Here is a 25,068-nt window from a genome sequence, read left to right as displayed (position 1 = left end):
GATCAGTGACTTGTTCTGCTGTCATGAAGTTATTGCCTTTTAATTTGCTGCTTTGACAATAAAACATCTTTATTTTCCTTTGGTTTCTTATGTATCAATGGATTAAAAAAAGACTAAAGAGATGGATTTCTAAGAAGCAATGTAATTACAGTTATTTTATATCATATTTGAAAAATAGAGAAGTAATACGTTTATTCAGCAGTACTTTGCTTGAAATGTTTTGACATTTGGAATATAAATAATAAATAATATCCTATTTATCTTCTGTATTTCAGGGGAGAACTGCAGATTTTCCTCCTTCAAAATTAAAGTCAGGTTATGGAGAGCATGTGTGCTATGTTCTTGACTGTTTAGCTGAAGAAGCATTAAAATATATTGGTTTCACCTGGAAAAGGTAATGCTCAGCCACCCTAGTAATAGGACTTGTATGTGCATAGCCTTTTCCTCTGAGGGTTTGGAGCTATTTAACTGAACTAATAAGAAGTATTTTCTCTTGATTGTTCAAAACTGAAAATGCCACAGGTGATTAAAAAAGGTCAGCTTAGACAAAACTGAAATATCTCATGTCTTCAAAACCATTTCTGAAGTAATGTGTTAGATATTATTGTGCCCCTTCCCAGTTCAAATATATAATTCTTGAAAGTTTAACTGTAACTATATATCTTTGTCAATTTAGGGAATTTAAAAAAAAAATCTCTTTGCATGTATTTATTTACATACACAAGCATAATATATACGTGGAGGTAACTGATAGCTGCAGATTTAAGGAAAAAATGGGAATTAATATAGTACTTTAAATAGGATTTTCTCCTTTGCTTATAGGGACTGGGGTGAGAATAATGCTGAAGAAGCCACCTGACGCTGTCTTAGACGTAGGTCATTGCTTCTGTCTCTGACCTGACAGTGCCTCATTTATGCTTCTGTTATCATATTTATCCCATGGTATTTAAATCATTTGTTTACAGGTCTGGCTTTTTTGCTAGAGATTATGAAATCTTCATATGTACTCTGTGGCAATTAGCATAGTTCTTGGTATATCATAGATGCTCAATAAATGTTGACTGCGTGGATGAGGGAATAAAATATTCAGAAACTGTCAATTTATATACGTTATAATTAGAAAATACATAAATTTGGTCCTTTGACAATTGGAATTATTGATAGGTCAGAGATTGTGGAAGGTATTATTCAGGTAAAATATAAGCATTGATTTTTAATTTAGAACTAACTTCTGTAGAAAGGGGTACATATTGTTTCCTGTTAATATTTTAATGTATATTTAATTACATTCTCTCAGGTAAATAATCTATTCCCTATTAATAAGTACTTTTAAAAATCCACTTGGCTTAGGTTGAACTGTATGAAATTACTAATATTCATCTGTTTTTGAACTAAAAAAAGGCAATTTCATTGCTTCAACCCAAACAGTACTAATACTTCTTTACTAGATTCTAAGAAAAGATAAGTTATGAGATGTGCTGCTCCATTGGACAGTTTTTAAAATTACTAAATCTGTTGCCCAGTGTATTCTAAATTCGCCTATTAGTAGCTAATAGAAGCTATTAGTATTTCAACCATTGTTCGATTTTGTACTTCCTTTGCTTCCGGGCCTATCTTATTCTTGGCCATGTATTGTGAGGTGGATAATTTATAAGGACTGTGTATACATGGGGAAGAACAAGGGGAAAAACATTGAAAAGTAATAGGGTTAGAGTGTATGTCAACTATGTCATTTATAAATGACGTAGACATCGCCTCTTTACAGATGATTATTTTATATACCTAAATATACCAAAACAATCCTAGAGCATTTTTTGAGAGATAATCTAATTCTAATTAATGAAAATTAGGAAATTTATTCTTTAAGAAGATTGATTTGGTTCACAGTACTTTCCTTCCTTAATATTAAATGTTGATTTTTGTATTTTGTTAACTTGTCAGAGGTATTGGTTTTTAAAATAAGTTTCCAGAAATAAATCCAAAAACTTTTAAGTTTTTTTTAATATGGGAAATACATGTCATTAATCTTGATGGAGAAATGGTTGTTCAATACTAAGTGTTGGGACTACTAATTAGATTTTGGAAATGAGAATAAAGCTAGAGCCCTTCTTATTACCTATATCAAAATTAACTTCAGATTGATCGAAGAAGTACATGTGCAAAATGAAACTAGAGCCGTACTAAAAGACCAAAGGGGTGTGGGACGTGTGGTGTGAGAGAAAGCCTTATATACGTGATGTTAAAGCTAGGATCCGTGCAAAACAGTTGCCAAGTCTGTGTAAGAAGAATTGTAACAGTCCTGAATAGCCAAGATTATAGGTAATAAACTAGGCAAAATATTTTTAACACAGATTAGGCAAAGCATTAATTAATATAGAAAAAGTCAAAGGACAAAGGGCATAGATAGGCTTTTCACTGAAAATGAAACACAAATAACTAATTAAAACATGAAAAGGTATTCAACCACTCTCATGAGAAAGAAATGCAATTAAAACAAGAATGAGATTTTTTTCACTTAGATGATTGGCAAATTTTAAAGTTTTTATACCATATTGGTGAATGTATGGAAATGGGGTCACTATTGTTGGGAGTGTAAATTAGGCTAACATTTTGGAAGCTGGTTTTGGCAATATCTAGCAAAATAATAAAATATACAAAGTTGTTGAACCAGCCATTCTGCTTGCATAAATTTATTCTAAATGATATACATAATGATAAATGTATAGAGATGATCTTTGCAATATTGTCTAGTGAAAAAACTAGAAACAACCTCAAAGTTCAACAATAAGTTGCTAGTTTAATTATGGTACCATTGTTCAGTGGAATACAGTGCAGGTATGTAAAGCAAAAGAAAGATGTATATGTACTTAAATGTGGTATTAATATCTACTAATGTAAGCGAAGAAAGTATGTCGGATAACAATATGCATGGTATCACCCCATTTGTGTAAACTTATTTTTTAAATTTAGAGATAAACGTTTTTGCTTCTTTATGTGGAAAATTTCAGGAAGAATACATGAAACATTTAACAATGGTTTTGAAAGGAGGAGGTGAAAAAGGACAAGATCTGATGTAGAAGGGATCCTTAATTTTCACATTATAGCTTTCTGTCCTGCTAAAATGCTTTGTTTTGTTTTCAACGCTTATCTCATATTAAGCCTTGTTATTTTAGACCAACATACCCAATGGAAGAATTAGAAGAAGAAACTGTTCCAGAAGATGATGCAGAATTAACGTTAAATAAAGTGGATGAAGAATTTGTGGTATGTGTGTTGCTGAACTTTTTGTTCGTTTTCACCTGTTGATGTCTTTCCCTTCTCTTAATTCCCCCAGACTTCCATTTTCTGGGATACATTTTATTGTTTCTAGAGAAGAAAAGCTTTTAAATAGAGTACAAAGCATCAGTTGTTTAAACCTTTGGTTATGTTAATGCTCGTGTTCTCCAATAATTGAGGTCGGAATTTTAGCAGAGGTTCTTAAACTGTAGACAGGAAGTAGTAGGCCACTAGTTATATGAGTAAACATTTTATTAAGAACCATTCATGATCTTAAATAGGCCATAAATAATAAAGAATTTAGAACAGAACATTAAAATTTAGGGATTAGTACATTCTACTTCATAAGAACACCATTTATTTCTCAGAAACTTCTTCATGCTTCTAAAATTAGGATGAGTACTTCCCTGCAGGAACTTTAAAAAATACTTATAAATATCAACATTATTTAAATTGTTTGGCAGCATCTGGACCTTTGCCCATTCTTAACATCCTATCCATAGTGTGAAGCTAAACAATCAAGTCTCTACAAGGGATTCGACTAGTGAAATGCTAGAGACAAACAGCTCTTTCTCAGGACCAGAGGTGGATTGACCCTCGTGTTTTAGGAAGTATACATATGATCTGAAATTGAAGTGTTGGCAAAAAAAAAACTTCATAGTGTATTTTATTGTCATAAACCAATTAAATTTTTTAGGTGATTTTTGAAATCAATAGGTAATAAATATATTCTATATTTCAGCTTAAGGTAATTTATTAAACTACTCTATGCTACAAAGATATTCATCATTGCATTGTTTTATAACGAAGGCTGAAAATAACCATTAAATAAATTAGCCTGTATCCAAATAGTAGAATATTATGTAGCCATTAAAAATTGTTTACAAAGAAATGTTAGTGAGAGAGGGATGATAAGTTATACTAAAGCATAAACTCAACTATGTAAAATATGGAGAAAAGAAAAATAATATCAATATGTTAACATTAGTAATATATGGATAGAAGGATTATGGGTGATTTTTCTTTTCTATGCTGCTTTGTATCTTCAAAGTTTTTAGCACGTATTTTATTAGCAGTATAAATATCTTAAAGCATGTATATAAAAAAAGATGACTCTGCTATCTACAGAAGGAAAAAGACCACTGTAAAACTAATTAGTTTAAAAGTTTTATTTTTAATGTGATAAATTTTAAAAGTTAAGGTAGAAATATATTCATTCATTCTGAAAATGTTTACTGAGCACCTATTATGTGGCAAGACCTTGGTAGTAGTGCATGTATGAAAGCTGAGGCGGAAGGAGCTTACTATGATCAAGGAACTGAGAGGAAACCATTGTGGCCAGATCTCCTGAGTGACGGGGCAGGAGGCTTAAGATTAGCTGGGAAGATAGGCCAGGTCCAGATCATTTTGGGCATTTTGAAGAGTTTAGACTTTATTCTTGGTGTAATAGATGTTTCTATTCAGGCTCAGAAAAATTTAAGTTCTCACGTATTCCTGATTGTTCACCTCATTTATTCCACTCAAGTATTTTCCTCATCTTTTCTTAGTAACTGTTTATTAGTTACTAATTTATCAATCTATACCTGGTCCCAATGCATCAACATTTAGCTTCAAAGACATATAACTCAAAACTGCCAGTCAGGAGAAAAAAGTACAAAAACCTGCTAATCAGAGGGCTGGCCCTGTGGCCGAGTGGTCAAGTTCGTGCGCCCTACTTTGATGGCCCAGGGTTTCGTGGGTTTGGATCCTGGGCACGGACATGGCACTGCTCATCAGGCCATGCTGAGGTGGTATCCCATATAGCACCAGCAGAGGCACTCACAACTAGAATATACAACTATGTACTGGGGGGCTTTGGGGAGAAGAAAAGAAAAGAAGATTGGCAACAGATGTTAGCTCAGGTGCCAATCTTAAAAAAAAAAAACGTGAAAAAAAACTCCTAGTAATCAGAAAGAAAACTCTATGAGGGCAGAAACCACTTTTGCCCCTTTTTTGGGTATCTCCAGTTTATTGTGCAGTGCCTGGTGCATAGTAGGTGTTATTAAATATTTGACCACAAAATCATCTGTCATCACATTGCTATGTAACTTTTAGAAATTACAGCTGATTTTTTTTCTGAGAACCCTTTAAAGTTCAAAGTGGCATTATTAGGTGTATAAATTAGAGAAACAAACTAGAAAGCAGCCTCTTTGCACATTTCTTCCCAACTGTGAGGTCGAGGCCTTCTCCTGTCGTAAGACCAAACCAAAGGCCTTCCTCGAAGGGTTGCCTCTGAGTGCGTTAGTTCCCTTGTGTCATGTCTCTTGAATTGTTTTCTTTCCCTCTTTGTTATCGTCGTCATGCTATTCTAAGGAGTCCTCTCTTCCTTCTCCCATTCCTCTTGCTGTGGAGAACTGAATCAGTGCCCAAAAGCCTTTGAATGGTGGGGTATTACTTCACTTTGTTGCCAGAGTTTGTGGGGTGCCTCAAGGATGGTGCAGACCACTTCTGACAGAGTCAAGTTCTGCTATAATCATCTAGAAGCTAGAAAGCTTTGGTTTTAAACTGGCTAAATCAAGATAGGACACTCTGATAACTGTAAAAAAAGGGAAAAAAAAGTCTTGGTCACAACACAGATATTCTCACCTGCTGTGTATAATCACATCCTTAGTAATTGGCCATAAAAGAAGAAGGTGCATATTAGGCAAAGAAATGGTAGGAAGTTGTTGAATGTCTTCCAGATTACTGAGATGAGAATCCTCTTAGTTTATTTTAAAACTATTTTTTCTAAGTCTGTTTATATTCGAATTCCTTTTGAATGCTCTCTTAATAATATTTAGTAAGTTAAAACCCTTTTCCTAGTATCTACTATTAAAGCCGTTTACCTGTTAGTGTTCAGTTCAGTACAGTCCCACATTTATTGATCGCCTGTGTAAACAGTGCTGATTAGCTTATTGTAAAGGCATTATAGACTTGTCTCTCCTCCCAGGGGCGTTATCATTGGCATTTCAGTCATTTACTCAGGTTGTTAAGTAGACCATTGTCAGTGCAAACACAGAATAGACTGAACTGCTTTGCATGGGTGTGCATCAGTATATATGCTTCAGATTTAAGATGTAAACAAATCAGTTTGTCTACACCGCTATATGCCACTGCCCCCCCCAAACAAAATCAATAAATGCCACTTGAATGTGTAGAATCTACATTTATATTGGTTCATATTTTACTAAAATCTTTCCTGTTGCCCAAAGATTAGCATAGTTCTCGTATCTTACCTTAGTGGCCCCACCCCCAGAGTTCGAGTAGATCTGGGAAGGAGACTTAGTATTTGTATTCTAAAAAGCTCTTGGGTGATGCTGATGCTGCTGGTCTCAGAACCACATATTGAGAACCACTGTCTTACACACTTGTAAATTCTTGAAAATAAGGATTGTCTTTGAAATCTACCATTGCAGTTTTTTTACAACTCTACACGTGGAAGTGTCTACCAGAAGACACTCAGCTGGTTTTTTTTCCTTTACAAGACCTGAGGACCAAGCTCCGCTGGCTTTATTGCTATGCCCTTAAGCTTAGGATATAGGTAAATTTGTTTCACATACTATGTCACTTGTCACCACAAAGATTTGAAGAGAAAGGGGAGCTCATGTTTGTTTTGTCCTACATGCTCATAGAACCTGCTCAGAATCCGTGTTTACTGTATATGAGGGGAGGGATTGCCTCTCAAAGGGTTACTTCTAACTCCATCCCCAACACTTCGTCAGACCAGCTTGGAATCTACCTGAACTATGCTTTTAGATAGTTAATATCTAAGATACAAGGTTAATATCTTAAACATATATATTTCATACCTTGAAATAGACTTAATATTTTAATATCTTTAAATAGATTTAGGGGCCAAGAAGTACTGGTGACTTATTAACTTATTAACCTTGAATGTGTAAGACATGAGATGTCAAAAATATGCATTAATGTGATTGGTCCCTGGAGCAGGTGAGAATATTCTGTGTCTGTCAACCTCTCATTTTTGTCTATTTTAGTCATATTACTCAAAATTTCCATTAACTCCTTCACTGTCTCTTTCAGATATGCCACTTGGGACTGTTTAATGTTCTGTTCCTATGTTTATTTATCCCTAGTTCTACAGCATGGCGCTCTTCTGTCTTCTTTCTTTTCTTCTTTCTTCAGTGCCTATGAAAAAGGACGTATTTTAAATGGTACCATCAAAACCTCAAAAAAAGCAGATGAGCTGCTAATAACATTATGCCCTTCTTCATGCACGATATTAGGCTGTTAAATACCCTTTCCTGCATTAGTCTTTATATCGAGCTTAGTATATTATGTATGTGAAAGCTGGAAATACATTTTTTAAATGATAGCTTTTTATGATTATTAACTTTTAAAACTCTCTAATTTTCCTAAGGAAGAGGAGACAGACAATGAAGAAAACTTTATTGATCTCAATGTTTTGAAGGCCCAGACCTATCGCTTGGTAAGTTATGTGAGATACACACAGGACCAACAAGCAGTCAGTACATGTGTTCTGATGTTGGAGATTAAAACAAGTAGAAACCATTGTTGGCCATTGTTTTATGTGTCATTTGAAAAGTAGCTCTCAAAATTTTTTTCTATATATAAAATGTTATAATTATAGCAAATATAGCAATACAGAGGGGCAAGTGGGAAGCCTCCTGTCTGTACCATGGAAAATCAACACAGTAAATTCAGAATAATTTATTTGCCTTATGTCAGTTTTTATTATGAAAAGACATATATTATTGGGTTCATATCATGAAGAATTCCTTGGCTACCCCACCCCAAGATGATCTCTTCATTTATCATTTACTGCCTTAGTATTGTTAGTCAGTATTAGTTATTATTAATGATTTCTGCACAAGTTGAAATGTAATATAACATGATATAATGTTGATGCTAACTTGCCTGAGTGTATGAGTTGACCTGAATACTTTTAATACTTACTAGGTATGTGACCTTGGCCAGGTTTCCAAACTTCTTGTGCCTTATCTTCCTCATCTGAAGAGTGAGGGTAAAAATACTCCCTTTTTCGTAGGATTTTTAAAGCTTAAAAGAGTCACCAGAATACTACTCAGCCATAAAAAAAGACAAAATCATCCCATTTTTAACAACATGGATGGACCTAGAGGGAATTATGCTAAGCGAAATAAACCAGACTGAGAAAGACAAACACCAGATGATTTCACTCATACATGGAATATAAACAAACACATGGACAAAGAAAACAGTTCAGTGGTTACCAGGGGAAGGGGGGTGGGGAGAGGACACAGAGGGTGAAGGGGAGCACTTATGTGGTGACAGACAAGAAATAATGTACAACTGAAATCTCACAATGATGTAAACTATTATGAACTCAATAGAAAAAAAAAGATATGCAAAAATAGCGAGGAGAATTTTAGGCATGGTTAATAAAGAAGGAGGTTTCCCAACCAGGGAAAAATAAAGATTATTATGTGTAAAGCATTGATAACAATGTCTGGCACATAGAAAGTGCTCAGTAACTGTTGGCAAACACCAAAAGCACGTTCCCCCCCCCATACTTCCCCTCCAATCTGATTTGTACAAGCTCCTTGATAACAGGGATAACTATCATTTCTTATAGTCTCCAGAGTGTAACCAGAAGATACTGAATAAATACTTCTTAAATTAATGTATTTTTTATTCCTCAGTTGAAATTATATCAGAATAATGTTAGCATTTAAATCCAAACAAATAAACTGCATTGTAACAATACATTTGCAGATCACTTTGTAGTTTTCAAAGTACTTTAAGACACATCCTTTACTGACCTCCTGAGGTATTTGGGTAGACATCGTAATCTCCATTTTACAGATACAAGAACTGAATTTTATAACCTTAGGCCAAGTTAATCTTTTAAAAAGCTAATAAATTAAGAGTAGTTGAATTTGAACTCAGTTTCTCCCAAGTCTATTGCTTTTTTCCCTTTAGCTCATTATAGTTGTTCAACAGGACAGGTATGGTTTGATTCCTGCCTTAAGCAAGAACACTGTGTGATTGGTGTTCCTGTATGTGTTGAAGATGATGATGACAAAGTTCTCCTAAAGTATGAGGAAAAAAACAGAAGTGAAGATGCATACACAGTTATTCTCAGAAAGAAACTGTCATTAGTGTTATTTATTCTTACATTGATGGTGTAAATAGAGGCCTGTACAGGCCACCTGGGATTCCCTCTGGACAAAGTAGTTTGAGTATTGGGAGGGAGGAAAGTAATTTCATCTGCATCTGCCGGTACTCTAAGTCCCTGTTGGTCCTGATTTCAGTTTTTCATCTCAATTAAGCTAAATAAGGAAGAGTTTACTCCCAACTGTGCCTTTTTAATTATCTAGGTGTTAGATCTTTTGGACAAGGATTATATAACATATACCCTTTTGAGCTAAGACTCTGTATGGTTGCATTTTCAAAGAGGAAGAAGTCTGAACACCAGGTGTTTGTGGATGGTCAGCCATGGAGTACTAAAGAAGCAGAAACCCCTTTCATATTTTAAAAAATCTGGCAAGTTTATGATGTTGCCCACCAAAGCCATCTGCCTGAGACAGCTGGATCTGACTATAGCTTATGATGTCTCAGACTGCTCTTTCCCCAGACAGAATTGCTGTATAGGTTAGTAACAGAGATTTAAGATTTTGTGTATCATGCAGCAGGTGGACTCACAAAGCAGAAGAAATGTTATTTTAGTAAAGTTGAATGTGATGAATTCTTCACTGGAACAAGAATGACATATACTATCTAGGAAATGTACATGTGACTGCGCCAGCCCGGCAACGTATGGGTTACTGCACTGCCTCTCTACCTGTGAGTTAGAAACAATAGATGCTTCTGCAGTCATTCTCTGTCCTCTCACCCTGCTTTATTTTTATTCACACCATGGCGTTGTATTAATTTCTGATTTGTTTAATGTCTGTCTCAACCACTAGAATGCAAACTCCTCTAGAGCAGGAGCTTTTTTCGCTTGTACCTTGTGTGTAGAAGGCGCTCGACAGTGACTAGTGTCCGATGAACGTATGCATGACAGAACGCTATTTTATAGTTTTATAGGCACGGCATAGCTTAATCTTCATAGAGAAAAGGACTTCTCAACAATAATTGATTCCTCTTCTATGTACCATGTAGGATAATGCAGGGGGAAATCTACTTATATTCCTTTCTTTCATTAAATAAAGTGAAGTCTAGACTCTGGAAATCATGCTCATGATAGTTCAAGAAGTTGGGTATACACAAGCATTTTCCTGAGATTTGTGGTAACTAGAGCAAGAGAAAATGCAAATGAAAAAGACGTGTGTTGCAGATTTGTGTTCTCTGGAAGTGGACACTGAGACAGAGTTTGGGATACAAGTTGTTTATTAGATGTAGACACCTGGGAAAGGAAGGAGGAGCGAAGGATTGGGCCGAGGGAGGAGTCTGCCTGTGATGGGGGCCTGACAAAGCCTTGGCCAACCTGGTGCGGAGCTCTTCAGCAGAGTGTGGGCTGCTTGGCTCAGTTCCTGGGGAGGCCATACCCCCAGGTGTAGTGAGGTGGTTCTCTGCGGGTGAGGCAGAGCCTGAGGGAGGCGACAGCAGGAGGCTGTCTGCTGGCCACAAGCGCTGCAGCTGAGCACCAGGTTCTTCCTTGAAAGGGGACCTGGTGGCCCATCCTCTCACTACTTCCTGCGGTATCTTTGAAGCCTGTCACTGCTAATTCAAAGAATTTGTAAGGAGACGCTGTGTGCCTCTTGACTAAACTTGGAAGTGTCTGCTTAATTGGATCATGACACAGTGGTAGTGTTTCACGAACATTGAAAATGGTGTTCTAAGAAAACAGTTCCTCCTATGGATGATGAGAGCTTACAGTGATAATATTGGTTTGTTTTGGAAGCAGCTGATTTTCAGAACAGTTATTTACTTTGAAGTTTAAGAATATATTTAAAGGCATTCTTGTTGTGTGATCCTCCCCTCTAATTCTATTACCTGAATTATGGTTTTGCCAAATATAGTACTTTTCAAGAAAACTGTAATTAGTGAGGGATTGCTTTATCTTCATTTGTAGGTTAGTTATTTGAATTTTCACATAGCTTTTCTAAGAAGGAAAAAAAGTTATGAATGGATGTTAGACTTTAAGGCTAGCCCACAAAGTTCCACATTCTCTCTGTCTCTCTGATTCCTGAATGTTCTTGAAATCTGAAATTTAGCCAAAGCCTCCCCAAGAGCAGTCATGGGGGAGGACACCGGAGCTGTATTGAAGCCCTCACAGCTGGGCAGGGTCTGTGACGGTTAGGGAGACAGTAGAATGTTCAGAGATGTGCAGGTGGGAGCAGGGAAGGAAGGCTTTGGTGGCAAGGTGTTAGTTAGGGAGGTGTTCTGGTGCTTTCTGTTCCTAACTTGAGTTTGTCAGTTGGAAACCGCCCGCGTGTTGGTGGTAGCTGCGCTGTAATTCTGAGTGGTCTTTGTAGCCCCCTCCATGCTGAGCTCAGTGGAATCACAGCAGCAATGTGCTGGCAGCGTAACGCACACGTGTCATTCTCCTCCTCCAGGGAAAAAGATGGGAGGGAAGCTGTGCGCTCTCCGAATTCTATTTTTAAATGCCCATCACTTCATTTCAAAACATTTTTTTCAAACATGCCACAGATACCATTCTTCCTTGAGATGCTAAATTTGAGGTTTTAGAAACCAAACTCTGAGTTATACAGCATAAAACCAACTATCTCAAAAGGTTTAAACACAATTGGTTTTTAATTACTTAGCATAAGTTGATTGTACCAAGAATGAAAGAATTTTTAGGTTAAAAAGCAAAAGCTGTCATGAAGTAAAAATCTGGACTTAGAATAAAAATGTCCCTTCAGTTTCAGTTTAGAGTATCGTGGCAAGTCTGCAATATCGTAATCAAAAGGGGGAGAAGATAGTCTACTTTGGTTAATATCTTAAATACTTGAAATTGTTGTTCTTTTACGTATGACTTACGCTTTATTTCCTGACACAATATCCTTTGTGAGTAACATAGGAAAACAATACTGTTCCACAACATAACTTGCCCCATAGGTTACCGCTGGTTCTGATTTTTGGCTGAGGAAAATGTTTTTTCTCCTCTTTTCATAGAACATTTGAGTGTTAGTCCTCTTGTCTGTGCTGTGCTGTGAGAAGTCTGTGGTTCATATTTCACAGGGGAAACAGTTAAAACACTGCATGTTTGAATGTGATGGAGCATCTTGTGACTGAGGAAGTACTTTTATTTCTCTGGTAACTCACCTGCCCAGCCCATCAGTTTTACATCTGGAGGTGAATAGCAAATGTAGGTTAGAGAAAAAAGCCGTACTCCTCGCTGCTCAGAGGAGGCTCAAACGGCAGTTCTTGCTGGGTGTAAAAGAGAATTTTGCTTGATCTTTAGTGTAGCTTTTGAATCCACACTTGAAATAGGGAAGATCCTCATTTCCATCCTAGTTTTATTGTGAGCCTGACAAGAAGTAGGAAGGAAGGACTTTTCAAGGTCTCTTCCAGATCTGAGTCTGTACCTTCAAGGCTGACACAATGGCGGAAAAGCACCCTTAAGATAAAATCCTGACCGCGGGTCACTAGCCACATGGCCATAGTGAATTAACCTCTCTGTGACTCTGCTTTCTTATCTGTTAAACAGGGACACAATTCTTCCCAGGGTTGTTTTGAGATTAATATAACCTAACTTGGGGACAGCACCAAGCATGATGCTGCCTAGAGTATGCACTTGATACATTTCTTATTTCGTATAATTTTTCACCTTTCCTAGAGATTGGAATTAGTTACCAACGTTCTTATGTGCTTTAGAATAGAAAAAGTTCCCATCTCTCAGTACAAATAAGTTTCTAGATTGGCATGAGTATCTTTTTTTTTTGAGGGAGATTAGCCCTGAGCTAACATCCACCACCAATCCTGCTCTTTTTGCTGAGGAAGCTTGGCCCTGAGCTAACATCTGTGCTCATCTTCCTCTACTTTATATGTGGGACGCCTGCCACAGCATGGCTTGAGAAGCAGTGCTAGGTCTGCGCCAGGGATCTGAACTGCTGAACCCCGAGCCCTGAAGCATAGTTCACCAACTTAACTGCTGCGCTGCTGGGCTGGCCCCATGGCACAAGTATTTTTCAGTAAGAAGTTTATATAGGATATAAGTTATCAAGAAGCTTGCATTTTGATATAAACTAGGAAGCCCTGGTGATGTCATGGCTTTATTTTCATCATCTGTCACGTGGATTATTATTGAAGGCCCGTTAAACTAAATCTGCTGTCTCATAAGATCTCCCCTACAAAAATGACTAAGGGGAATTTGATAAAAAGTAGTATAATGATTTCTTCCAGGAATCTTTTGAGAGCTGTCATTTTATAAGTGGATAGGTTATATTTCCTGAATTAATGCTAATAGCAGATATTTGTTATGTAATTCAGTGTATCAGAGGGGTACCCAGAATGTGTGCTTTTTTCAGTCTTCTACAAGCCTATATTCTTTAAATCCATCCCCTCGACCCGTCCACCCCTAGCAGTGGTAGTGCTTTGACTATCAGACAAGTGATTCATTTTCATCCAGGGAATCTAGTTAGTCGCTAAGACCTGTGGACGCTGCCTTTGAAATACCGCTCATATCCATCCCTTCAGCTGTCTTTCAAGGCCAGGTCCTCATCATCTCCTGTCTGCGTTATGTAACAGTAATGTCCTAAATGGTCTTTGGTCCTTATCCTTCAATTCCAGCCCCACCCTTCCCAAAATATTTTTCACCCTCCTCCTCTATCTTGCTTACCAAAACATGACTTTTATCAGGTCATTCTGAGTTCAGTAACTTTTGATGGCTTTTTACTGCCTAAAGCTCAATTTATATAGATTATAAAACAGTAAATTTTTGGTCTGGCTTTCAAGACCTTTAGCAATTTGACAACTGTCCACGTAGCCAATCTTATTTTCTTCTGCTGGAATAACTTTATTCCAGGTTAACGGGTGCTCTCATAGGTTTTCAAACGCCTCATGAGCGTATCTGCTGCCATCTTCTTTTCCTCTGTCTGTTATCTAAAATGCCTTCCCATCATCTCTGTACCTGATTCGTATGTTGAAGATTCAGCTCAAAATCTGCCTCCTTAGTAACACCTTTTCCTTATCACTCCAGCCCCATTTAATCCTATTACCCACAAATCTTTGACCCATAAGTTTTCATAAAACATAACTAGAATGTTCTTCCATGAGAATTTTTATTATTCACTCTTTCTAGAATAGAACAGTACCTGGCATATAGTAGGCACTAAATAAAGATTTGTTAGATAAATCAATAGAGTCATTTTACCTTACTTGTAACTCTTTGCCTCCCCTCTGGCTTAGAAGACAAAATTCACATTCCTCAGCCTAACTTCTTTCACAGTGTATGCAGCTCTTTTTGTTGCTCCCCAATATTCATCTTTCTAAGCCCCTAGTGTCTTTTTCTTGTTGTGATCTTCACAAGCCATTTTCATTCCTATTTCAGTATTCCGGCCTATGATGCTTTCCTGACTATAAACACTTGGCTTGTCTCTTTTCTGCCTATTTATATCCCATACATCCTTATAAGGTTAGATTTAAATCTCACCATCTCCATTAGAATACGCTTCTCTTTCTTATTCAAACTACTAAAGCATTTACCACCTGTACTGGCTAGTTTTTGGAGGTTAATCAAACTTAACATTTTTGCCTGCTTTTAACGATAAAACTTTATTCTTTTTGAAAGTGAAATATAGTCCTTTTTTTAAAAAAAAACATGAAAGCGCAGAAAAGTACAAAGAAAAATTTTAAAATTTCCCCAGATCTCAGCCCCCAGCTATGAATATTATATCCCTTTGTGCAGAACTGCCCTGAGGTTATGTAAGATGCTAACATTTGGTGAATCTGGGTGAAGGGTATATGGGAATTCTTTGTGCTATTTGTATAATTTTTTGTAAGTCTGAAGAAAAATTATGATAGTGCCACATAAATAGATTAATGAAGTAGTGCAGAGTTTGTGAAATAATCCAGATACGTAGCAATGTCAGTATATGAAGCAGTGCAAATCAGTGGGGAAAACTGAACTATTCAATTAAATGGTGATAGGATAACAGGCTATCCATTTGGAGAAAAAAAATGGACTCCTCCTTCGTATCTTACACCCTGATAAACCCCGTATGGATCAACAAATTAAAAAATGATGAAGCGTAAAAACATGAGTTACAAGTGTTAGACTCACCAGTTGAAATAGGCATGATAAAGCATGGCAAGAAAACTAAAAACCGTAAAAGAAAAATACTGATAAATCTGAATGCTTAAAAATTAAAACCTTATTTATGGAGGAGTGGTGTGGGGAACACCATAAAGTTAAAAGACAAATAATAAACTGGGGAATATAGTTGTAACCTATATGACAGAGGATCGATAGGCAGATAGATAGTAAGGTGTTTCAGAGTTCGTGCTCTAGGGTGACATTGCCTGGGTCCTGCCACTTACTAATGGTAGGACATTGGGAAAATTACCTAACTGATCTCTACCTCAATTTTCTCATTTGCAAAAATGGGAATAAGACTCCCTTGATTCATGTGTGGTTATTGGGCATTTAACCCATATGTGAAAGTGTCTAGTACCATGCTTGGCATATAATACTGATAATAACTGCTAAAATATTTTGGGAGCTTGCTATGTACTAGGCACTGTGCAAACCTTTTAAATACATCATCTAATTTAATCCTCACAGCAACCCTTCCAGTGAGGAGAGTACTATTATCATCCCCATTTTACAGATGGGAGCCCTGATATTTAGAGAGGTTACCTAACTTGACCAACAGCTATTCGGTGATGGAGGGAGGATTTGAACAGAGATGGGATTCCAGACCTATCCTCTTAACCTTTATACCATACTGTGGTTGTTCTCAAGTGAAGTGAGTTCTCTTCACCCATTGCGCAGCAAACCAATCTGACACTGGGTGTAGTGGAAGAAAGTAGGACTTGATTATTGCAAAGCGCTGAGCGAGGAGAATGCTGAAATCCCAAACTCCCTGAAAAGCTACAAGCAAGGGTTTTTATTTGGGGTTTTAGGTAGGGGAGGGGGAGCATGTAGCCTTGCCGGCTGGCTTTTTCTTACCAGCCTGCGTTTGGCCTTGAGAGGCTGCTTGCAGGGAGAGGGGATGATTGCAGGTGTGCCTCCTTGGCTGTCTTGCCTTCATGGATGGTGGAGTCTAGTGTCAGGGAGCCTAGGAGTTGAGGTCTGGGAAGCCTCAACTTTCTGACATTCTCTAGACAACAGTTTCCCTGTGGTGGACTGCACCGACGCATGATTAGCTACAACTTTCATATGAGCCCAGTGCCGCCACCTGGGCTTTGACAATTTGTAACTTCTACTTGGTTGTAAAGCTCAGGGAGTCAGAGGTTAAAGAGACAGATATTTACATATGAATGTCACTAAAGAAGCAGGGAATGAGGATGAATGTTTTTGGTTTTAACCCCATATCTGCTGGGTTCAATGTAGGGGAACCGCTATCAGGGCTGATATTAACTAAGAGCCAGTAACAAAGACAACTTAATTCCCTTTTCCTTGGGACTATTTAATCTTGACAATTAATTGAACTTTCATGTCCCTGTCAGCGGCTATATGAATTGAACTTTTCAGATGTATTTGGGCACTGGTATTTTCATGAGGTGCCATCTCAAAGAAAAGAGGCCTCAGAGAAATTCAGGCCATAAGGAAACTTATTTTGCATGCTCTACAACACTAAGTATAATGTCTATAAATGTCTATACTGTGTAATACAGTAGTTTCTCCATACGTACTTATTGGGGTACTTTCTTTTGGTTTTATTTTCAGAAAATAAAAAAATCAGAAATGATTTTACCTTTTTAGCACTTAATATACATTAAAGTAGCTAAAGCAGCAGCAAAGGTAGGTGTTTGATAAACAGAAATAATATGGCAAGTTGAATTCTCATGCAAAAATTTCAGGTTTCTTATTGGAAAATTCAATTGATTTTATGTGAATTTGGGGGAGCTTTTGATTTGTGGGAGTATAATTTATTCAAATCTTAGTTCATATTATAACTCAGGATAAAATTCTTTTGATAGTCTTAAAATTGAACTTTAAAAAAACTTTTATGAACTTAATATATTTAAAGACAGTGGCTACCATCTGTCTATTTCTTTTGATAGATTATAGCCAGGGTTTAATTTAGTTATTCAGAACAAATCTGAAAATACTTTTTGTGTGGTATTAGACATTTTTCTACATAGTATTAAATCATGTAAAACCTAATTTGGAAAGAAAATAGTGAATCAAATGCATGATTTATGCTTCTTTAATCATGAAGACGTGATTAGTAGGGACATGAGAAATTTTAACTCTCGCCTTACGTATGATTTGTTGAAGTCATTGGATTTTGAGGGAGCACTCCTCTTGATTGAAATAACTTGTTATTTATCCCTCTATCTAGCTTTTTATTGCTGGACGATAAAGAACGAGGAACACTAGATACCTTTAGGAGAAACCCTGTTTAATTCATAGTAACACCATATATATTATATTTAGTACTTAGCTTCTTGGCCACCTATTCTATCTTGAACAAAGCATCAAAAGAGGAAAAATACAAAAAAGACAGCTGTGCAACCAAAATAAGTATAATCACGTCCATTTTTAATAATTTCCACGAGGGGTCCCAACCTCCCTTCCCCTTCCTGAGGTCTCACTTTTCGCCCCTATATGCTTACTTTGCCTAAATTCTAACAAGTGTGGATATTAGGTTTCTAAATGCACAGCAGTTTAGGAGGAGAAAGAGTTGCTGCAAGAAATCAAGGAGACAGCCAAAGACAATCAAAGATCACGGGCATCATGACATCAAGAGAAGCTACAGGAACACTTTAAAAGCAGACCTAAAAGGGGCTGGCCCCGTGGCCGAGTGGTTGAGTTCGCGCGCTCCGCTGCAGGCGGCCCAGTGTTTCGTTGGTTCGAATCCTGGGCGCGGACATAGCACTGCTCATCAAACCACGCTGAGGCAGTGTCCCACATTGCCACAACTAGAAGGACCCACAACGAAGAATATACAACTATGTACTGGGGGGCTTTGGGGAGAAAAAGGAAAAATAAAATCTTTAAAAAAAAAAAAAAAAGCAGACCTAAAAATGCAAAAATTATAGCTATCTGGGATCATTTAGTTTGGGAGCAGTCATATCCAGATTTCTCAGCCCTGAGGGCGTCATTGTATTACAGGATAGTACAGTAAGAGACATCAAGAAAGAATTAAGTTATGGTCGATAAGTGTCAGCTTTTACCAGTATCCAGTCTCACGGTGGTGCCTCATCTTCCTAGGAGGTAGAGATTTTGGCTTGGTAATTGAAGACTCAAGCACCTCCACTTCCTCGTGCCTCATTGCTAATTGAGTCTTGAGGTTTTCTGTCTCCCCTTCATCTCCCATTTTTATCTGGAAGTCTGTGAATCTAGTTTCTGCCCAGGCCCTCATGATCTAGGTTCTCCTGGCCAGGCTCCCATCTGAACTTGTGATCCCTCTATAACTTCTGATTTGGGGTCTCCATTCTAACAGAAATGTCTTCTCATGGATACATGAGCCTTGAGCTTCACTCTTGGGTCTTCCCATACAGCCATATACATTCCCTTTACCAGACAAGGTGTTTCTCAATCAGTGATTAAGGAAAGTACTATAGTCAAGTTTTAGAAACACTGCCTTACCCTACTCCTCGCTTTCTCCCTTCTTTATTCTCGGTGGGGAAATATCTTAACCAGAGTCAACTGTCCAACCTAGCTTGGACCCTTGGGATCCAAAATGTCTGATAGTACCAGACTTTTGTTGTCATGGACACAGCAGAGCTGAATGAGTGGGTAACTGTTGGTGGTATCAGAAAGTCATAGTCAACATTGCTCTCTCCAGTAACCTGTTTTAGTCTCCTTTCCCATATGGTGTTTTCCAATAAGTATGCAGTGCATATTAGGAATAGTTTCACGCCAAAGACATTTTTTTAAGTTCTTTGCTTAAGATGGTAATTCATCAGGTATACCAAAAACGTGACCAGTGCTTCTACTGTATATCACCTGTAACAGTTTTCTGTATTAATCCTTACTTGTTAATAGGTCAGTCTCCCTGTTAGTATCAAGTCCATCACTCCCCCTGCTGGTTGTCATGGCCTACCTGGAGTCCCCAGAATTAAGTAAGAGGTGAAGATATTTTGAAAGTGTATCAAGTTTTGTATTTAACACATAACCTAATGGGACCAGAGCAGCTTTGCAGCACTAAATAGGCTGTCTAACAGCTCAGAGGCTGCAAAGGGCTTTGTTTACCCTGCAAAGGACCTTTCTGTATTCCAGCCCTGTAATCATAAGACCAGCCACATCCAACTATGTGTGTGTGTGTATGTATATATTATATATATAAAAATATGTATAGTGTGTGTGTATATATGTGTAGACACACATATTTCCATATATATATGTACACATATATGTAGTGTGTGTGTGTATATGTACACACCCAGAACACAGTATTTGTTCAGATGCTTAACCATTCCATTAATATTACCTGAGCAAAGGGGAGATTCTTACTGGAACAGGATCTGACCAGACTGTTAACACTGCACATTTGATCCTTGAACTACCTTTGGAGGTATGCTCCGCTCTTGAGCCCAAGGGTAGGTGATGGGACGGTGTAGACTGTTCTCTTTGATTCATCCTTTGGCGGTCTTAGGGTCAGTTCTCCTCAGTTTCCTTTTCTTAGGACCAATTATTACCCCCATTAACTAGCCTCAAACTCTTTCTAATAGGCTGTGAACTCTTTGCAGACAGGGATTAAATCCTTTTATCTTTCCACACCAAGCACAGTACCTGGATTCTTACCTTGCATGTTGTAGGAGCTTAACAAATGGCTTATTGGTAAATTAATTAATTATAAATGAGACTTCCGGATAGCCTGTGTCTTATTGAATTTCTAATTGTTTCTTCAGCAGCATTAACTGGAAAACACAATTTCCCCAGAGCTATGCTTCTCTTAGTTAATGTTGTTTCAGAGAGGGACTTTGTCATGATGATATAAAATTTTGATTAAATGGAAACAGCCATTTATTTCTCTTTTACTAATAGCTCCACATAAACACCATTTGTTAAATGGAGGAACAATTGGAAAGGAAAGATTTTCTCAAAGTAGTATAACCAAGGCATGGTATAGTTTTATAATTATTTATGCTTCATATGTAAGATTTTCTCAGTTAATATATCCACTTATTAGGCATTAGGAAATTTTGATTGAAGCACAAGGTTATGAAATAGATCTGCAAACATGGAAGTAGAAAGAGACTGTATAATTTAAATAAGTTAATGCTGCTCTGCTAAGCCTAATGTTTTCCTTTTGCCCTTTCTGCATCTAGTAACTAGGCCATTTCCCCCAGTATAGTAAGTGTGGCCTGGGAGTGAGTGAAAACTTTTGAGCTGCTACATTAAATCAATTTAGGACATTGGGAGTAGGAGTTAGCAAGTCATTGCTTAAGGGAACCAAATAATAAGCTAAGAAGGCTAAATGCAATTTACTAAAGGGCCCAATATAAAGGCAAATAGTAGCTTATGCACTGGGTTATCTCAATGCAGTGTTTGATCTCCCTGGTCCCTACTAACTCTTAGATTCTGAGTCTGATTCAAACAGGGCCACTGCTAACCCATTTGCCTTTGTGAAAATTAGAAAAATGTGCCCTTTCTTGAGTAAAATTTTTTAGTATGTATACACAACAATTGAACAATCTTATGTTCAGGCCTGAAAAAAGTAGGAATGTAGATGGGCACCTCTCTGGTCTTGTCTGGTGACTCCACTCCACCCTCCTGTAAGGAGGGATGGGAATGAGGGGACGGGGCTGGGGAGCATTGGTTCGGGGAGTTAATGAGTAGCATCTAGCATCAGTTCACCCAAACGGTGGTTCCATGAATCAAACTTATTTTTAAATCAGTGACCGGAGCATCTACATTCTGTTAAGAATCATACAAAACTGCTGCTGAGAGGACACACTCCTTTGGCTCAGCCTGGCTCTGGGGGTTTGGGATGTGGGGGCCCGTAACTGTCAGGGCTCACATACCACTGGCAGTGCATACATTCTCCCACCCCCATTCCCATCCCCGTAAGTCTACCCTGTTTGGTATAGAAAATGAGCCAGTCAGAATTGGGCCTCCTAGAGCTGAAGATAGGTACTGGGATGTGCCAGTGGGTGTGCAGGTATCTGGCTCTCCCAAGTAGGTGCATGTTGTGGGTACCACTGTGGAGTTACATGACAGAGAGCTTTCCTCATGGCTTTAGGTTTCAACTAGGAGACCCAGTGTCTCCTCTCTTACCGTCACGTATATTCTCATGTAACTCCACACATCTACTCTGTGAATACTGCCATCCGTCTCCCAGCTATGGTGCTCTTGTGCTACCCGGGATTCAATTTATATAGACGTATATAGCATTCTATTAAGTGCTCAAAATGTTCCTTTATTTAAATGAGCACTTTAATGTTTAAAATAGATTCTTGAACATTTTTCACTTAGAATTTCCACATTTTACTTAAATTAATGCTTATATTTTTTATACTTCTGATTTTTTAAATAGACTGTAACTGAGGAAATTCAGACCACATATTATAAAATGTAAAAGCATGTATTAGTTATCCATCCCCTAATTGTGTGTTTAGAACTATATAGCCCCCTGAATTTCTGAACAAAACGCAATATATGCTCCTTTTAAGGCTCTGAGTCTGTTCAGGACTTGCTCATATGAGCTAAGAGGTAGGGGAGAGAGGATTTCTTATGTCATGGTGCCCTAGAGACTCAGTCAGGAGTGAGTTCAAAGCCCCCAAAGACCTCAAGCTCCCACCAAAATACAAATCCCACTGTAAGGTTATTCTTGTCTTTAGTGTTAGACTAGATTGGAAAGATTAGTCTAATGAGCTTTCATTTAAGAAGAGTCCTTTCGTGGCATAAATTCACATTGAGAATGTAATTTCACCATGAGGTTGGTGTTTTTTTTTTTTAAGATTTTATTTTTCCTTTTTCTCCCAAAGCCCCCTGGTACATAGTTGTGTAGTTTTAGTTTGGGTCCTTCTAGTTGTGGCATGTGGGATGCCGCCTCAGCATGGCTTCAAACTGGCGAAACCCTGGGCTGCTGAAGCGGAGCATGTGAACCTAACCACTTGGCCACGGGGCCGGTGCCATCAGGTTGTTTATATAGTCTTTTATTTTTAAATTTTGCATTATGGGAAATTGTAAACATATACAAAATTAGAGAGATTAAGATAATAAATCCTTATGCAATATTACCTAGTTTCAACAGTTAACATTTTGTCAGTTGTTTCCTCTAAAGCACCCCCCTGTTTTCTTTACATCATAGTATTTTAAAGTAAACTTCAGACATCAAGTCCATTCACCTGTAAATATTTCAGCATTTATCACTAATTCATAAGGCCTTTTAAAAAATATAACCACCATGCCATTATCATACCTGTAAAATTAACAATTATTTAATATGTAATACTCTTCCACATTCAGATTTCCTTGATTGTCTCAAAAACAGCTTTTTGCAGATTGCTTGTTCAAATTAGAATCTATGTAAGGTTCATACCTTGCATTTGGCTCTTTATGTCTCTCAGGTCTCTTTTTTTCTATGTTAATAAATTTTTATATTTTTTTCCTTATGTTTTCTCGTAATTTATCAAGGGAGCTTAAAGGAAAACTTTCTACCAAAATTAATGCATTAGGCTTTATCTTTAAATCATTAATTTGTACATTCTTTACGTTTTCAGGTCCATACACACTTAATGCTGTAATGTGAAAGGCTGGGAAAATGTTTTTAAAAAAAGGTTTTCCTTTTGTGATTCAGAAACAGGCATGAATTGATTTTATTACTCAACAGCAGAAACCAAATGCAGAAATTTGGCCCCCACCCTATTTGAGTTCAAATAGGTCTGTATTAAATCACATTTTTAAGTTACAGTATAGTTTGACTTAACCAGAATATCACTTTAATTATGAATATAAAATTTCTAAATAATGAGCCCTTTGCTTCTGGGATCTTACCTTTTTTATCTTTCAGATTTTGAGTTTGTATTTCAGTATAGTAAATTCAAACTAAAACAGCGTTTTCTTCCCAAACGTGTGTTTGTATCTCCTCTACTGTTAACAGCTAACATCCCTAAATGGCTTGTCCATTTGTTAGCATTCCTGTTGAGTTCACTCTGGTATCTCAAAAGCATTGTTTTTTGTAAAAGTGGTTGAAGCATATATTTTATTCTTTTTTAAAGTACTTATTTTGCTATTCTACCAGGTTGGTGCATTATTTTCTTTCAACATGGATAGGAAGAATTTCTTCTGCCACTATAATTTTAACACTACCATGCTTGATATAAATTGTGCAGTACTGCTAAAGCGCCTCAACATTTTACCATTTCTTTTTATAAACTCTCAATCTTGTGATATCTTTCCTTTCTTAGGATATGAACGAGTCTGCCAAACAAGAAGATATTTTGGAATCCACAACAGATGCTGCGGAATGGAGTCTGGAAGTGGAACGTGTACTACCACAACTGAAAGTCACGATTAGGACTGACAATAAGGTATAGAAGAGAGAGCACATTTTGTCCAAGTAGATTTTTATAGGACAATTTCAGGGTCGGGGTACTCCCAGTTATACAAATGATTTAAGAAAGGCAGTAAGATTCTAGTTTCCAATGTTTTATCTTAATAGAGATTAAATAAATTATTGCTGAATGAATAAATAATACAGTTCAGAAAGCAGGGCATAATAGATCTTTAAAATGATTGGAACACATGACGTTTCCCTGGTATTGAGGGATATGTTCTCAATACATTTTGATATATTTGCTTGGCAATCATATTTTGTTTAGGTGAATAGTGAATAAAATTGGAATTCCATGACTGTAAACCAATTGATTAGAGTTAGAAGATAGTTTAGAACTCTGCTGGATGGCAAAACAGAAGGCATCCTGGAAGTTGCCTTACGTTATTTACTCAGTACGTATGGTTAAAAATTAAATATTAAGAAAATAATTGAGAAATCATATGCAATAAGATTTGGGGGTTAGGCCAGATGAACTGGCCCATTTAATCAAGTTTCTACTTTCTTTTTACCTACAATTTGTAAGTAAGAACTTCAGAACAAGCTAATGGGTGACTAGTACCATAATAATCTCTACAGAAGGTGCTAGGGAGACATCAGGGTGAACAAATTGAAGGATTTTCATCCTTGGAGGCTGGAGACAAGCCCCAGCATTATGGAACAAGGTTCCAGGGAAGCTTGTCGCTCTGAAAATGTGGTCCTGTGTCTGCCCCCAAAATAGAAGCCCTACAAAGGTCACTGTTTTCAGAGAGCCTTGGAAGCTCATTCATTCTTACAGTGTCTGGATTTGGGCTTGTAGAACTGTTTCCTAGAGAAGGTACTAAGTAGCCTGGACTCCTAGGGCAGTCCTAGGAGAGGATGAGGATAGCAGAGGTCTTCCTAGACTGTGAATAGCTGTGGAGCAAACTTTAAGGTGGGTGGGCAAATCCTGCAGCCTGTTCACCAAATATTTACGAGTCATTATGGAGGCCAGCCATGATCTGACTACACTGGGGGTGAATTCTCTGTTTACATATCTCTTATGTGTAAATACGTATTATAAGAATTTCTTCACTGATTAGATCTCTACTGGATTTGATCTCTAATTTGAAAAAATGTAATTTTTTTGTAAAAATGTAATTTCAGATTCTTTAGTTTTGTCAGAACAAATTCTCTTTATAAAATTAAAAATCGCTATTATTGTGATTCT

At 37.2% G+C, this 25,068-nt stretch overlaps 1 protein-coding gene across 1 annotated transcript in view; it reads left to right on the top strand.

The window, feature by feature from the left end:
• The window catches only part of IFT57 (intraflagellar transport 57), a 55,155-nt gene that overhangs the window by 3,683 nt on the left and 26,404 nt on the right, over positions 1–25,068 (top strand). The window contains exons 3-6 of the mRNA XM_014853211.3: positions 276–394; positions 3,174–3,264; positions 7,676–7,744; positions 23,734–23,856. Of these exons, the coding sequence (XP_014708697.3) occupies positions 276–394; positions 3,174–3,264; positions 7,676–7,744; positions 23,734–23,856 (402 nt within the window). The remainder of the gene's footprint in view (positions 1–275; positions 395–3,173; positions 3,265–7,675; positions 7,745–23,733; positions 23,857–25,068) is intronic.

This window comes from Equus asinus, chromosome 5 (assembly GCF_041296235.1).
Source record: "Equus asinus isolate D_3611 breed Donkey chromosome 5, EquAss-T2T_v2, whole genome shotgun sequence".
Taxonomy (NCBI): domain Eukaryota; kingdom Metazoa; phylum Chordata; class Mammalia; order Perissodactyla; family Equidae; genus Equus; species Equus asinus.
Note: the sequence above shows the minus strand (reverse complement) of the source record. Positions and strands in the feature narration are given on the sequence as shown.